The 17,285-nt window shown below is 35.0% G+C and overlaps 1 protein-coding gene across 1 annotated transcript in view; it reads left to right on the top strand.

Moving 5' to 3' along the window:
• Positions 1 to 17,285, top strand: part of MYO16 (myosin XVI) — a gene marked incomplete at its 5' end in the record, with an annotated part of 141,922 nt that overhangs the window by 78,113 nt on the left and 46,524 nt on the right. The window contains 4 exons of the mRNA XM_009585881.1: positions 3,994 to 4,146; positions 4,766 to 4,966; positions 13,858 to 13,933; positions 16,355 to 16,530. Of these exons, the coding sequence (XP_009584176.1) occupies positions 3,994 to 4,146; positions 4,766 to 4,966; positions 13,858 to 13,933; positions 16,355 to 16,530 (606 nt within the window). The remainder of the gene's footprint in view (positions 1 to 3,993; positions 4,147 to 4,765; positions 4,967 to 13,857; positions 13,934 to 16,354; positions 16,531 to 17,285) is intronic.

Below are 17,285 nucleotides of genomic sequence, written 5' to 3' on the forward strand. Positions count from 1 at the left end.
TGGTTGCTCATTTGTTTAATACTTTTATATGTACAAAATTAGGTGGGGGACTATTCCACTTTGGATTGAAATTGTGTCCCTTTTGGAAGGGCTTTTCACACCCTCCTTTGTGGAAGGCTTTTCAGGTGACAGCTACCCATAATGAAATTTTAATATAGCACTGGGTTCTGTTTTACTTTATTTGAGGACCACAGATCTGCTAATGGCAACTGACCCCAGATATGACGAGTTCCCAGTGAAATAAATTTCTTCTGACAGAGAGACAGGAGGACTATGTTTGAATTTGTGTTGGAGCTGTATGGAAAACAAGAAATCTGTATTAGATCCTATTGCCCCTATAAGACAAAGGAATAAATGTAATGGGTTCTGGTTTTGTTATACGTTCATTAAAAATATTCTGATTGGTACTCTACATAAAAAAAAGAATGTGGAGATGTTTGGGTAGCAGATACATGGAGGAAGAGTGATCAAGATACTTCTGAGAAATAAGTGATTACCAACCTTAGGTTTAAAATATTTTCTGAGTCCAACCTCAGTAGATAGAAGATGATTCTGCCTTCCACTATCTTAGAATTGCATTTTTGGGAAATGCTAGAGCACATCCTTGCAAATTAAACTTGGCATTGTAGCTTCATCGTCTTGGCCAATAACATACGGCTTGATAGATGTGTTGATATGATAGCTGTAAGCTTTACTCCATGCTCTGAATACGCATCCCTTGAGAGAGCTAATCCTTCTGCATGACCAAAGGATGTAAATGAGCTTTCCAAAGGGTGTTTACATCCATCATTCCCTCACTGATTGACAGTCACCAAGCTTTCACAAATTCCCTTTTTTTTTTTTTTGGCTATGCCTTTTCAAATAGCTATTTATATAAAGTGAAGAGCAGGAAAATTTCATAAGTCGTAGGTGCTTTTCTGTTTTCCGAGTACAGTATAATTTTGTTCTTCTAAATTTGAATTTGGAGTATACTTAATAGTACTAACTGGTCAAATGTAGTAAAAAAAGAGAGATCAAGCTAACACTGTCTGATGTGATGAATACTTACTGCTTTTACCAAATGCCACTATATTATTTTCCAAATTCTACAATTTGGATGATACTTCAAGTTGTTTGTTTAAATACTTGAACAAGAAATTTTTTTTTTCTTTTAATAATATTCTAGAAGTACTTTTTAATGAAGACTTGGATAAATAGACAGTGTATTTGTTTTCACTGAGACATGGTAATGAGTTAGGATTAGAAAGGAAGACAGATAGAAAGGAGGATTTCTTACAGAAGAGACATAGAATGGAGCTAATAAGAGGCATGTGAAGAACAGTTTAGCAATGTTTAATGACAAAAAGTACCATAGGTAATGCTGAGTAATGCTGCAAGGTAAACCAAATATACAATGCTTAAAGTTATTTCCACAACATTTAGGTAAAAATTTCATTGTGTTTTCTTTTATTACCACTGCATTTCCACCTAATTTTCATGGGTGCAATTAAATACATGTTTAAAAAAATGTAGTTTTCTGAATTTTTCATATCTTTGGACAGAAAATGTGTCATTGTTTTATATAATACTTCATATGACATGGAGCAAAAGAAATTGGGTTAGCAAAGCTAGTATAGTTCATTTTCATCTGATTTCTACTTTTCAGCTGTTTTAATTCTTATGTCAACCTGTATCAAGCTTTTAATTTGAAACATTCATTTTATTATCTTTTCCCAGCAGGTTGTATAAAACATTGAAATGGAGAAAGATATGATCAGAATGCCTTTCTTTTCAGCAGTCCCTGGCTGGTCTCCTGGTTGTCATTCTGCAGAGCTGTTACTCACAGCCACTGCTAGAGAGAGCAGCTTTGGAGCAGCTTGCAGTTTGTATAAGCGCTCGAGCTTGCTTTCTGGTCTGGTTTGCAGAACCTTACTGTCATTATGGCAAGTCTGCCAGTCTGAATGACATTATTGCTTATATTACTAAAAAGGACACCAGTGTATGCCATAATATACTGATCAGTAGAATTTATAAATGTTTTTTTTTTCTTTACCAGCCCAGCATGTTATGTATGAATATTTTAACAAAATACTATGCCTTTTACTTTTGGCAGTTAAAATCAATGCTATTTATCAGATCTTTTTAAGATATGACTAAGACAGTCTTTCCCTTCAGCTTGAATTGTGTAGTTTAGTAATTTTGCTGCACAGTCAGGTCCTCAAATACATTTATTGTTTTTATGTATTTTAGGAAATTGGCATATGATAAAAAGTAAACTTGAGTTTATAGTGATTTTGTCAACTTTTCTTATGGTAAAATATACTTGTGTAAAGTTAAATGACATGGTTCTCTAAACAACTCATTTGCAAATAAAGATATACACAGTGTGCATCATTTTAAGGCTTTACATATCCTGTGAAGTATAAGCTTGTAATGTTATGCCTGCCTTCTAAAATAATGTTAAGAAGCCTCTGAAAAGATTTTGTAATTAGAATTAGAATACGAAAAGTGATCAGTAAAGCATATTTTGCCTGCCACAAAGTTAAAAAATCTGTCTTTTTCCATAAAATAAGTAGATCATGTAAGTCAGTTGTATACTTTCATTGTAATAAAATGAGATAACAATCTGAATCTTTAGAAATCCCGCTTTTAAAAAATAGCTGACTTTTGTCTGCACTATCATGCATTGGTAAAGACAGTTAATAACAGACATTTGGTTATAAAATGGGGGTTTTGTTTTATTTCTTCTTACTGTTATTCACACTAGACTCTTTCATTGTATAGCAAGTGCAAGTTGACTATACTAGCATGAGGTGTTAATGGAAAATTCAGGCAGCTATTACACATTACTTGGGTTCTTTTCCCTCATCTGAATGTTAAGCCATATACTTTTATGATTGATCTAAATATTTTATATTTTTTAATATGACTTGTTGGTGGAATTGCTTTTACACACTTTATTCATGGAAGATATAGTTTATGGCCAAAACAAATATCTGACTACTTTAGTCTGAAAAGAGACGGCATGCAAGCATTCCTTGCATCATTCCTCATATAAAGGGTTCTTCCACACTTTTAGGAGTTTCTGTTTTCTTAATTTCTTTCTAGTGATAGTATAACATTGGAGGAGATTTTAGAATTTTCCACTAAAATTTCCACTTTAATATAAATAAAATAGTTAAAACATTTATTCCACAAAGTTATTAAATATTTACTTTTTTGCAGATTGTGAGCTTTGAGTAAAATACGAAAGGTCCCAAAATAAGCTGATACAACTCCCACCTGTTTTTAACTGAAAATCAGATTCCTATTAAACTATTTATTTTGCAAAAGGCAATCAAAGAAAATATTTGAGAGCCTTTTATATTATTTATCTCTCCAAACTTTGAACTTTTCTATTGAAGATGTTTTCTTGCCAACCTTCCCTTAGAATATCAATAAAACGGAGAGAAGCATCTAGTAAAATGTCCCTAGGTGTTTTATAACATATACTTGGGCAAAACACAACGAGTTCTTCTGAGACTGCTTTAGACTTCAGTGACATTATATGTGGAAGCAGAGTTTGAATGTCTTTGTTAATGTTGAACGAACTACAGAGTCAGGATCCTACCCAAATATGTAGTTTTTTTTTTTTTAAAGCACATTGAATCTGTGTAGTCTTCTTGAGTATACACTGCAGAGGAATGTTAGGTGTACCGGTTTATACATAGAGTTACCCCACTTCAATCAATAGAATAGTGTAAATTTGCTCTATGTTTGATAATGCTGGTATTTGATATTCTTATGTAGAATTCACAATGAACTGTGCAGGCAGAAAGCTGTTTATTCCCAATTTAATACTAATAGCTGTTAAAATGTAAATTTCCCTCGGGTCTTGCTATCTATGGGCTGCCGAGAGATAACGTATTGTGGATTGACATTTCATCAAATTCAGTATTAGACGTGCAGTAAAACCTACACCGATGAATTATCCAGTAAACTTCTAATACTCATTTTTCCTTCGTTTTACAATAGCTGTGTGTCAACATGACCAATGAGAAGATACACCAGTACATCAATGAAGTGCTTTTCCTACAAGAGCAAGCAGAATGTGTACAAGAGGGAGTTGCCATGGAAACGGTGTATTCTCCTGGTAACCATACTGCAGCCTTGGATTTTTTCTTTCAGGTAGTTTTCAGATCCATTTTACACCATGTATATTTATACACAGTCTCTGCATGTTAGACTAATACAAGCTTTTGCCTGCATTTTCTGATTTATGAATCTGTAGAGAAGGTTATGGGTCCAAAGAGGCCATGGAGAGGGCTGTTACAACTGCCCTCACAGCTCAAGGGCTAACAAGCTTTCTAACAGTCCAGGGTTGAACAAGATGTAACAGAAACTCCTTGCCTGTACTGATTCACATATAGCATCTGTGTACCATGCCATGTCGTTAATGCAGCTGTGGGACTGACGAGTCTCTGTTGTAAGCCCGACAGTTTCTTTTGTGCGTGAAGCTAGTTTCTGGAGTATAACTTCTAAGAAGGAAGTAGCCAAGTCAATTTCCTAAAAGATCATCAATAGTTACCATTTTTGGGCAACTGAAATATCACTCCCTATGTTTCTTGCAGAATTATCTGATGTGCATAGCCTTGGAGACTTACCAGAATATTTTAACCATTTTTTCCTTTTCTTTGAGGTGATACATGCTTCTGTTTACTAAATTACAAGCTGTGTTACTCTACAAGGAACAACTGAAATTCTATTGCTCCTGTATAAAATGAGAAAAATCTATTTTTCATTTCAGAAACCATCAGGCTTTTTGTCGATGCTGGATGAAGAAAGCCAATCTATTTGGTCAGTGGAACAAAGCCTTTCTAAACGCATTCAGTCTTACCTGGATACGTCAGACACAAATACAGTATATTCCTCCACAAAAGATGGAAATGGTAACCTTGCCCCAAAGGATCAGGGCTCCACCTTCACTGTTATGCATTATGCTGGGAGGGTAAGTTGTTTGAATGATTGGTTACACACAGTTAATGAAAAAGAGTAAACAAAACAAAATTCTGCATGGCTTCTCCAACTCCTGGCTATAAATAACAATTCACTTTTTAGTGATGAGTTTTCAGAGGACAGCTTAGAATCTCAATGCAATATCTAGTGTATAAAATCTGTAGTCTGTATCATATTTGGCGGGATTCGGGCTACCTAATTGTGTCTCCTAAATTGTGGCAGCATGTGATACGTACCTAATCACTTCAGAATCCTCCATGGAAGACGTGGAAACTGCAGGTGCTTCAGTATAACCAGACAACTGATACCTGGATGCTCCTCTCTCTACCTAAGCGACAGAAGAGATGAGTTTGATGATCAAGAAATTGAGCAGCTGTGATTAGAATTAAAGATTAAAGTCTTTTGATTAGAATGCCTGTTACAATTCTAAAACAAATGTAATAGCTTTGCTGCTGCTTATTGTGAGAGATAATTAGAGCAACCTTTCCTCACATGATTTTCTGAGTAGCAAATGCAGGGGGTTTATCTGGTATGCAGCTAAAAAAATCAGTTTGGATTCAGAAGGGAGTTCTATGTGCTTGCTAAGGTAAGAACACCAGAAAAATAACTCTAATCCATGCTGCTAAAGGCGCTGGATGACACACATTCTGCTATGATGAATATTTTAGGTGGAACAGATTTATGCTGTTGAACACCCAGTCAGTCAACTATTGGTAGTGGGTACTCTTATGAGGTGTGTTCAAGACTTGTCTCCAAGTCACCAAAAAAAGACTTGCTGACTCTGTCATATCTCAAGGTAACACTATATGCCCTGAGTTCTCCAGAACAGATGAGAGGTTGGAATGTGCACGCTTAGGCTTCTTTAACCAGATCAGGGTCCTTTACAGCAATATAAATGGAGAAAGGTCTATTTTGTGGCTCCTCATTTGGAAATGAAGTCGATGGAAGTGTTGAGTAGTGTTCTGACACAGGCAAATTTGTTCCTGCCCAATGATAGAAATGTGGTCATTATGGAAAGGATTAAGACTATTTAGGCAGTGCTTAAATTCCTAAACTAAATACTCTGAATAACTCCCTGCAGGCTTTTCTTTCATCATAAGGCCTTCTACTTAGACTAAAATTATTTGCCAAAGTTAAATGGTTTGAATACCTCCACTATTGGGACTTCTCAGTAGGAATGTGGGAATGCAGTGGTTAGATAGCAGCACAATGAAGATTTTGTGAAACTTATTAGCACTTAAAGTGACATAGTTAAGAACTGACTGTGGACTCCATATGTCAAATTTCATTTATAAATCTGTTCTATGCTTGTTAGGTAAATATTTTTTCCTGGAGTTCTGTTGTGATTATACAAATTTATCACAATAGCTCTGAAAGGTTCCACACACCAAAAAACTGACACGGAAGCAGCAGCAAGGCGGCTGCATTAAAATCACAACCAGAATAATAAGCACATTTCTTCAAAATGAAAAAAATGTTTGTCTTATTCTCTGAAGAAGCACTCCGTAGGAAGATTTGTCAAGAACAAAGTTTCAGGTGCCTAGGTCTGAAAGTTAAACTGTGAGTGGTAAGGAGTACACTTTTCATTAACATGTGTTTTAGACTTGCATGGTTGTTTAGATTTTTTTTTAGTAACATAGACACTTGGTTTGACCTTTTCCTAATAATAGTAATGACATTTAATCTAAAAGTATGAACAAATAGACAGCTCTCCAGGTCATGTAAATTCACACATTCTTTTGAAGTCAATGGAGATCCTTTGATTTACATTGGCCAAGGAACTATTCCAGGCAGTCAGGTTGTTCTTCGCATCCTTATGACAGTAAAATGCTCGGCCCTGCCAAACCAGAAAAGTACCCATGCAAGTGCTTAACTCTCCTTACTTTAACAGTGATTGAGCAAAATCCTTAAAGCCACTTGCATTTTTGATATCTCATGGAACTGTTGTCTAGCTAGCTTAGATTGAAATTTCCAGTGATTTATGATATGTATTTACATAAAATCTGATGATAGCATTACTGTATTAAGTAATGACACAAATTGAGTTTATTCTGAGATTAGTATGTCTTCATAAGTTGATAAGTTGAATATGAAAAGCTAGAATTTTAAAACTGCTGATGCTGTTCTTTAGATTGTGCTATTACTACATTTAGTAGCTTTTTATAGAAGTCATTTGTGATTTATGCTTTATGAAAATTGTTAAAGGATCAGGCTTTTAAATATATCAGGTTTTATTGGCACTCAAAAATAAGAATTTCATCTATAAAGTAACAGTATAGTTTGGCAGGTTTTGAGAGCCATTTTTATAGTCTGATATCAATTAAATGAGTCTAAAGTAAGTGAAGTATAAAGCAATCTTTCTCTGCGTCGATACCTTCAGAGATCCCCAAATTTAAAACAAGGGGGCTTGATTTTGTTCTCACCACAATTTTTCACTGATTGTAACTCCTTTAACTTGGTAAAGCTTTTCATTATTTACCTGAGTATAACTGAAAGATGAATCAGACCCAGAGGGTAGAAAAAGAATTACCAGTAAAATGTGACAGATAATTGAACGTGAAATTTTTCACTGCTAGGCTTAATCATTTATATTCAGGTGGTGTGTCTAGGCTGGTGTTTGTGGAGGAAGTCACACTGAATGCAGGCTCTGTGTTAGAAGGTGAAAGCAGACATCCTCATTTCTCTAGGTAACAAAAGTTGCAACTGCAATGTAGTTCACAGCCAATGTGAAACAGCTGCTACTCCGAGTCATCTAGAGAAAAACAAAAGCTAATATTCTGTGTTGGCCCTGGTGTGAATCTCATAATTCAAGCCCCTTGTAATTTGGGCTCCTTTTCATCAGTAGTTTATGTATGTAGCTCCAAGTCCAAAAAGAATTGGGTTCATATCTGTATTCAGAGGTTTACAGTAGCTATTTTAGCAACTCATAAGTGCAGTTATACTGGAAAATGCAGCTATTAAAAATACTGCCTCACTGAAGAGACCTACTTTTGTATATTTAATTGAGATTGACAGACAACCTTTTGTGAAAAAAACTGATATCTCTAGCTTTATATTATGAGAGAATTACAGCTGATACAGATGTGTCCATGCAGTTTTAAAGACCTCTAACATGTTCATACCTTAACATTTTGTGTCAGGATACTCATAGGAAAATTATCTTTTCTTCCACTATCAAGTCTTTTTGATTGATTGTAGTCATGCATTGTCAGGTATCGCCCATTCCCTTATGTTTTATGCTCAGTAGGTTTTCCTAGGACTACACATGCCATATTATTGATTCAAGCCTAATAAGCCTTAGACCATTCCAAAAAAAACCAATACTGAGAGAAAAAGAAAGAGATAACGGGTCAGAAGTGAAAAAAAGAAAGCATGAGGTCAAAGTGAGATGAGGAAGGCCTATGAGAAGAGGCTCAGAGTAATGTGTAAAGGAAAAAACCCAAAGAATTTGGAATCCATACTTGATTTTCTGGTGGAAGCAATACTTTAAGAAAATCTGTATGTATGATATCATTCTGAAAGACCTTTGATTTCTTCTTATTTTCTTTACTTTTTTGGAATGAAGAAAATGGAATAAAAGAGGAAAACAGTATGCACAAGTAAGCTTCTGCACATAGAAGAAATCAACACAGGGGCAAGATTTTTCAGTGGAAGCTGAGAGAGAATACTGTATTACACAAATGTGACCGAATGATCCTGTGGAAGAAAGAAAACAACTTTTTCTTCATTTGTCTTGAATTTTACTATTATGCTTGCACAACACTAAATCTCTCTTTTTCTGCATGAGCAATATGACGCAGTTGTTAACTATATCAACACATATAGTGGCTTAGCAAAGACCACTGGGAACATTAGTACTTTATCATATCAAGTATTTTACTTTATCTACCAGTTTTAATTTTGCAGCTGAACAGAATCCTACAATGCCTTGACACATTATGAGTCTCTTCTAAGAGGTATTTAATGTCTGGTATCTGAGTGCTATAAAACAAAAAGCTTATCTGTTCTGTTCAGGCAGAAGGTAGAAAAGAATGATTTAGGTTTTGTATGACTAAAAAAAAATCCTAGTGGAAAGCTTTATCTGGAGGTTGTTTAACACATTTCCCTGAACACTGGCAGTCTGATCTCTTCTGGAAAAATTCTGCTTGTCTGGGGTATTGCTTTGTTTCTGATGCCTAACATGAATGTGGGTATTCTCAGCTGCTTCTCACGGAGACTGCCTGCCTGGCAGCACTGAGAGAGGAGAGGCATGCTGGTTCCACGCTGCACGCTGCAAGCTTACCTTGCAGAAGCAAAGTGTTTTATGGGTGCAGTTGATCAATGCATCTGACCATCAGCTGAAACTATGCTAAGAATGTGTAATACTGAATTTCTAGGTACGTTTATTGATAACATTAATATTTACATTGTGGGCTCTCACATAACAAAGAGCTTCACATGAATTATATCTCTGAACTGTCAGCCGTTCTCATAGTCGTGATCTTTGAAGAATAACATTCCATCACTGAACTTTCTCAAGTACTCAAAGTTCTTTTTTTTAATTTTATGGAAGAATTAACATATCAATAAGTAAATCAGAAATATATTGTCTTAGCACAATGCCAAGAGACGCAGCTTTACCTAATAGTGGTATTTAACATACCGGTGTTCGAGATAATGAGCTATTTGCCCCATTGTTCATGTAATCTGAATAATAGGTCATCATAATTTAAGCTTTCTGCAGTTTAAATTTATACGTGAATTTAAAAACCAGATAAGCCCCTTGTCGCTGTTTGCCTTGCCACTGTTTTGATTTATAGTACTGTAATAAACTGATCAGACGGAAGGACCAACTTCTTTGCTCTATAAACCAGAGCACATAATGTGCTTTAAGTGTAGTTCAATGTCTGTTCCATTTCTCAGCTATGTGCATTTCAAAAATACCTCTCAGCTGTCGGCTCACCTTCACCAAGGCAGTCTTCTCTGAAATGCCTTATATATCCCAGGCAGACTCTGAAACTGAACCTCTAAATCAAAAGACAAAAGGAGATGGATTAATCAATAAGGATGCTTTCATTTTCTCTATTTTTTCCCCAGGCTGAATCCCCAGACATAACAATCAAATCAGTCTAGTCTAAGCTATAGCAAGGCCTATAAAGGTTACTTGACAAAGATTCTCTTTTTCACACAGACAAGATAGGAATGCTTTCTCTCCCTTTCTCTCTCTCTCTCTGTTTCTTTAAGTAGACTTGATTTTGGACTTTCACTTACAGGAGAAAATAATAGAATACTTTCCCCCACCTTCCTATTTTATTTCTAAATATCTGCTGGTTTCAATATGCTACTATTTCTATCACAGTGTTAGAATAGACTTTACAGACTATATAAAATCATTTACTTCACTCATTGCTTAACAAGACTTGTTTTGGGAGGGTGAGAAGCCCAGTGATCCTAAAAAAAATGGCACATTCAAGCATTTAAATGATATCACTCACATTTAAGTACTGGCAGAAAATTAACAACTACAAGTGACCCTTTGTGCACTGAAATTGTCCTTGGACATGTTCTCAAAAATTTCTCTTTTAACTATATGAACTGATTATTTTCTTATTAACTAAATTTAACAACACATGCAAAACTGTGAGTTTCTGAGTTACATTTTGTTACTAATATAGTAAAATTTTCCGTTTTAACTGTGAATGCAGCCAAACCAACCTTAATATTCCAGGTGGCATTTTTCTAGCCTGTTTTAGGGTTCCCGCTGGATCTGCCATTAACCATGAGTGTTTTTGGCCTATCACAAGATATGAAAACTATTTACAAAAAAGAGTGTTTGAAGGAATTGATGAAAATTAGGTGTAAAGGTGGCCCTGCTGATAAAGTATATTGGGAAATCCAATAAACTTAGATAAAGTCCCTTATCAAAGTCAGGTGTTATAAGGGGGGATACTTCAGTTCAGAAGAAAAGATGTACAATGGAGTGGCATGAGGATAATTAATGAACTGAAGATGCAAGAGTACGTAAGAAGAGAAGAGGAACGTGCAGTTCCCAAAGTTAGCTCTGTGCACATTTGGTGTGTAAGCCTCCTGTTCTCTGGGTGTTGTTTTTTCACCTCTTATTTGTATCTGCTAGTTCTCGTGATATTAAGACCAGCTATGCTGACTTAAAATGACTAGAAAACAGGTTCAAAACAAATAAAATTAAGTGTTTTTTCGCATAGCTAGTAACTAGTGAAACTCCTTCCCACAGAGTGTTATAGATGCCAAAAATGTTAATGAGTTCTGGAAACAGAGACTCAAGGAGGAAACGTCAGTCAAGAGATATTAAACACAAAGATGAGATACAGCCTGCAGGTCAAGAGCTCCCTCATGGGCAGAGCCCTGGACGCTGAGAGGGGAACTGGTGGGAGGCAGAGTGGAAGTATTCCTTAATATTTTTCCCAAAATATCCAGGACTAGATGAACATTTGGCCTGCCCCACTGCCACTGTGCTTAGATTAAGCTCTCTTCCTTTCTGAACTTAAGTCAAGAAGGAAAGCAAATCCAATCCCTTTCTTGTTTTAATCTGTTTTAATGAAATAAAATGCAGTGTGGAACTGCACACTATTTTATTTTCTAATAAAAATAGTTCAACTAGTTCAGATAGTATCTAAAGATCTTGTTTCCTTTGGTTAACACAGACATGTAGGTTTGCATACTCTCTACCCCAAAGAGTTCGTCATGTAAAGCAAGATAGAGCGAACAGCTGCAATAAGTAGAAGTGAGAATAAGGAGTATGTTTTATAATACTGGAACCATGATCTAAGCCAGTGCACATTTCCTGTCTGAATCATATGATATTTGTTTGGTTTTTGTCTCCTCAGAATAACTATCCACTGTGCTTGAGTGCCAATCAGTGCAGAGTTTTGGCCAGGTTTACTTTAGAAACCCAATGGAAGAAAACTGGGGGAAATATATGTGCTTTAGGCAAAGTGCTATGTAAGTTGGCATCTCTGATGAGGGCAGGATTAAATTAACAAAATTGCCAGCTTGAAGAGGACTTCTTTCTTTTTCTCATCTGTGGGACTGACAATGAATACGGAACCCTCGAGTGCCATTTCATTGAATCGGTTTTCATGTCTTTAGGCAGTGAATCAATTTACTGAGTCTATGTGAGAACTGTTAGAGAGTTAGCAATTTCTTCATAAAAGGGAATCCTGCTAACTTTTATGTATTTTATGTGATATGAGAGATGTCTTATGAATATAGTTCTAGAAGTTGGTGATGTATTATACCAGCACCAGTACTGAAACTTCTTCCTGTTTCAGTCTAGGCACTTAATCATAATATAGTATCTCCCACTGCTATACTTACCTACTCTTCCCACCAATACTAACTCTCTTCTTCTAATTTAATCAAGGCCTAAGACACTCAATTAGGAACTGGCATTATGGATTTGTCAAATAAGTTCTGTTAATTATCTTTTATGGACCAGCATGGTAGAACATTTACTTTAAGTACACTAAAAGCATTTAATAGTATACTTAAATTATTCTAATAGTTTGCTAACTATGTTGCATATTCTTAGGAGATGCAATTAGAAAATTGTATAACATTGCATCTGTCATGGAAAAGAACGTAATTCTATTGTTATACCTTTTCTATGTCAGATGCCATACTAATTACATCATTTGACAATCACTAACTATAACAGATTATACACATCCAAGTCATATAATCTCTTTCATGAGTAAGATAGCATTACATAATTGTCAAATGAGTCAATGGAAAACAAAATTAATGCACTGATTAGTATTACTAATCTTAATTATATATTTACAGCTTTATTAAATATACAAGGATAAAATTTCCCCAAATATCTAAGGGGCTTAAGATATAGATCCAATAAAAAACTTTAAAAAGACTTTAGATAGAAACATGGTCCCAAGGTAAATAAAACCAAACTGTATTCTAAAAAGTTCCCGTTAAGCATCTGCCTAATCCTGGAGGTACTAAGAACTATAATTTTCTTCCTTTTTAACTTAAAAATTCTCTTTTGGTTCTACTACCGTGCAAGCCAGAGCTGTTTATATCTAAAGCCTGTAAATTAACTAAGTCGTTTGTCTTCCATCCCCATATAAAGTAAAAAAACCCCGGGCTCAGTGACTGCTTTTTGGTCTTAGTGCTGTTTTTCTATACAGTGTCTCCTGGCATAGAGTCTCAATGTTAAAACAGCCACGTGGTCATATTTCTTCATTTTGGATGTACCCGCAAGAACTCTGGCTAGAGCCTTCTGAGCCTTTGCTCACTTCTCAGAGTGGCCACCCCATGTGTTAGAGTTTATCTGCAGTCAGATGACAGATGGAGTGACACTCCAACTGTCTGTTCTTGAAATTACGACATCAGGCAACTAAGGGAGTCCAAAATCCTTATGTGCATAGTTGTTAGAAAGGTAAATGGGATCTGTACATAACCTATAGACTGAACTTGCCTCCAAAGTACATATGGAACTTGTCTTGAGTGTGAGCTGGGACTCAGATTGCTCCACGAGCGTTTTGTCACGGTCTGTGGACAGTTTCCCGTTGACAAGGTCTGTGATCTGGGAGCCACTCGCTCATCCTACAGGGAAAATGATGTTTAGGTCACTGTCTTCTGCTCTACACTACACTTTTGATTCAAAATCTTGCATTGTGGAAATGTTTTAGAATCAGTCTGATGACATTTCTGTGTACTTGCAGAGACATACAATGTTCAACAACCAGTTCTTCTGGTTAGTATTGTTGCACTAAGAAAGGAACAAAAGACACTACCTGGTGCCAGCCTTTAACTGTTGAGTGGAAAAAACCATAGCTTCATTTCTACTGCTGTAAGATTTTTAAAAGATGCATTGGTCATTACTAATGATGTCACAATATTTTATTATAGGTTACTTACGAAATTGCTGGTGCGATAGAAAAAAATAAAGATTCCCTTTCACAAAATCTCGTATTTGTAATGAAAAGTAAGTAAATGGTTTTGTGGTTGCTGTTGTTGTTAGAAATCAAGACATTATGACATGTCATTTTCATTTTAGTTTTAAGAGAAATGTATACATTTTTTATTCCCAGTAAAAAAAAAATCACCCTCATCTTTTTGAAGTATGTACACTTTATTTGAAATTTGCTCTAGTTTAGAAAGCTTTTAGAATTCATGAACATAAAGCATCTTCGTCATGTGATGTGATGCAAAGAACAAGAAGGTATAGTGTGATAGATGAGTATGACTTAAAGAAATTATTGAGTATTAATTAAAACAAAAATAAACCCCAGAAAATAGGGAAAGGAAATAAGGCTCCCAAAATCATAGAGACTGCAGTGGGATGTGCTTCACTGCTTGAGTACCTTTCTAAAAGCAGGAACTTGTGGGCGTTCTTATGTTTTTCAGTGAATAGACACAAATGTCCATTGAAATACAAAATTTAATACCTTTCCATGTGCATATTATGTAACTATGCCTAATAATAATGCATCCCAGTTTATTAATTAATGATTCATAATTAGATTATCAAAAACCTCTATCCTTTACCCTTTCTGTGAAGAAAAACAAAACATTTTCCTCAGGGAAATGTCAGTGTATCCTGAGATGTTTTTTGTCTTTTCTCCAACTACTGCAGAGTCTTTCACCTAATATATTATATACTGATATTTCTTTCCGTAGAAATAGAGGTCTTTTGGAGGTCATATTTGTCTTCCAAATCAGCCCCGCTGTTACAATGTATTGTTTTTTGGCAATTTTATTGTGAAATTAGCTGAACTCCCTAGTAAAATAACTGATGCATTTTAAAGGCAAACAGTGTACATTAAGGATGAAGAAAGAAATGGAAGAATTATCTTGAATATAATCCTATTGATTATAGTTTTAGAGACATTCCAGTTGTCACTACTTGGAATTTACATGATAATCTGTCAAAGAGTATAAGAAGGTATGGCAACTTCCAGCATGTTCTACAAGACAGAGCATTCTTCCATCCTCTCACATAGTCTCCTTTTGCACTTTCATTGCTGTTTGTGTAATCAGCTATGCAACTGTTAAAAGGGAAGAACGGAGGATTGGATTGGATATAAAATGTTTGATATGCTGAGAGTGAGTGTATATATAATTAAGAAGTTATAATAATAACAATTACAATTAATGAAAAAATTCCGAAGGCAGAATATTTACAAACATGTAAGTCATTTAAGGGCTATGTTTCTTCTTTTTTAAGTGACTTAGGCTTAAAACCTAATTGTCAGTGACATATTTCCTTTAGGGTCAGTTTCATAAGTTATGTAGACGTATACCTTAAGTGCACGCTTCCTTTGAATTTCATTGAATTTAGTTTCCTTAATCAAAACTTTTAAATATGCTAACAACATTAAAGTAATTTACGTATGTGTGTAAGAATGTGGAACATACGTGTCCGACAAATAAATCAGGAGAGACTATTGACAGAGGTTTTATCTGTTTTAATTTGAAGGACATAATTTTAATGCCTTTCCTAATGCTACTTATTGCACTTATTCATAATTTTAAAATATGGAGGTTTACTATGTTCGCTGATTGTGCTGAACTTGTTTCAAGTATCTGCTTTACTATCTTCCTCATAATTTTCTTATTCCTGTTAAGTAAGAAATAGTAATCTCCACAGAAAAAGTGAAACACATCTATTGCATTTAAGCATCTAGTAAATATATAAATTTAATGACATTATTTATAATGCTTATCCCATTCATATTTCTGTTTTTTGTTTGTTTTATTCACATGATGGGTGTGATCATAATGCCAGTTTGTTAGTTCTTAAAAAAAAGCAATAAAAATTAAGGATGGTTAAGGATGGATCACATAACAGGTTTTTAATACTTGTCAGTGCTGTGGCAGTACAAACAGCATGTAATTACCATGATCATCTTAAAGAGCCCATGACCATAATCTCATAAAGGATAATTTGACTGACATTAGTATAAAGTATCCTATCTGTCTTAAAATTCAGGTATTTATTTTTAAAAACACCTCTTGGAAATTATTTCTTTTGTACTAATTGTCACCACTGCATCAAACATATGTATGGCATTGTATTTTTTCTGTAAATGTTTGGAAGTGTAGTCTTGATGTAGAGAAATGTGAACCCAGCTTGCTACAGTTCTGTCCTTCACCTTGCCTTTTTTATTTTCCTCCCTTCCCATATTGTGTTTAAAAGTACTGTTACTGATGGCTGACATCCTTAGATATTGAATGCTCTTTGATAACTAACATAATATAATAGTTTATTTGTTTGTCCACTTGTTTTAAGTTTACTTATTTAATTGTATCTCCTACTGTATGTCTTTTTACTTCCAAATACAATATATATAATTTTCTAACCTGTATTTTATCTTCATGCATTAATTTCTTCTTTTTTTCCCAGCCAGTGAAAATGTAGTCGTCAATCAATTGTTCCAGTCCAAGCTGACACAAACTGGATCACTTGTTCCTCCATATCATTCCCTTAAAATCAAAGGGTGTAAAGCAGCTTTGCTGAGTAAAAAACCATCAGTAGCCTGTGCAAGTGGGGAAGCAAAGAAATATATTGAGCTCAGCAAGGTAAGAATTTAGGATTCTTTCTGCTCTTTGCTCCTTGAAGATTTTTTTCAGTTATTTGTCATTTCTGAAAGCTCCTTCTTCTTTGCTTCATTCTCTGTAGTCATTAAACTATTAAAACAACCTAGTAGTTAATATCAACACTAAAGGAACAGTGAGAACTAACAGGTTATAATTTACTAACACTAATAATGCTGGTTCAAGACCCTCTTTCTTGGACTCTCTGAGCAGGAGGTTGGGCCAAATGATAAGGTGCCTTCAAGCCTGAATCATTCCACGATTTTGTGGTTTCAGGGCTTAGCAGTGGATGCAATATTACTGATTTTTGGCTATAAAGGAACACTTCTTTGTTTTGTCTCCTTGGCTGACTTTATAGAATCATAGAATCATTAAGGTTGGAAAAGACCTCTAAGATCATCAAGTCCAACCATTAACCCAACACCACCATGCCCATTAAACCATGCCCCTGAATAGTTAAGTAAATTAAGACATAGGAAGCGCAAACATAAAACCTCAATGTCTTTATTGTGTTAACCTGAGAAGATTTCTGGTTTGCAAAAGATAGTTTGTGTGGTTTTGTATGAAGATCAACCCTGTACATTTTGGAAAACATTGTTATTTTAAATGGTCATTTGCATGTAAATTTTCTCAGTCAATTTGAAATCAAATCAAACTCTCCCCATTTCTGAACTTGTCTCTTTTTCTGCTAGCTAAGTCAGCCAAAAAAGTTTTTAAAAAAAAAACAAAAAGGGGGGGGG

The sequence above is a fragment of the Fulmarus glacialis genome, unplaced genomic scaffold (assembly GCF_000690835.1).
Source record: "Fulmarus glacialis isolate BGI_N327 unplaced genomic scaffold, ASM69083v1 scaffold5389, whole genome shotgun sequence".
Taxonomy (NCBI): Eukaryota; Metazoa; Chordata; class Aves; order Procellariiformes; family Procellariidae; genus Fulmarus; species Fulmarus glacialis.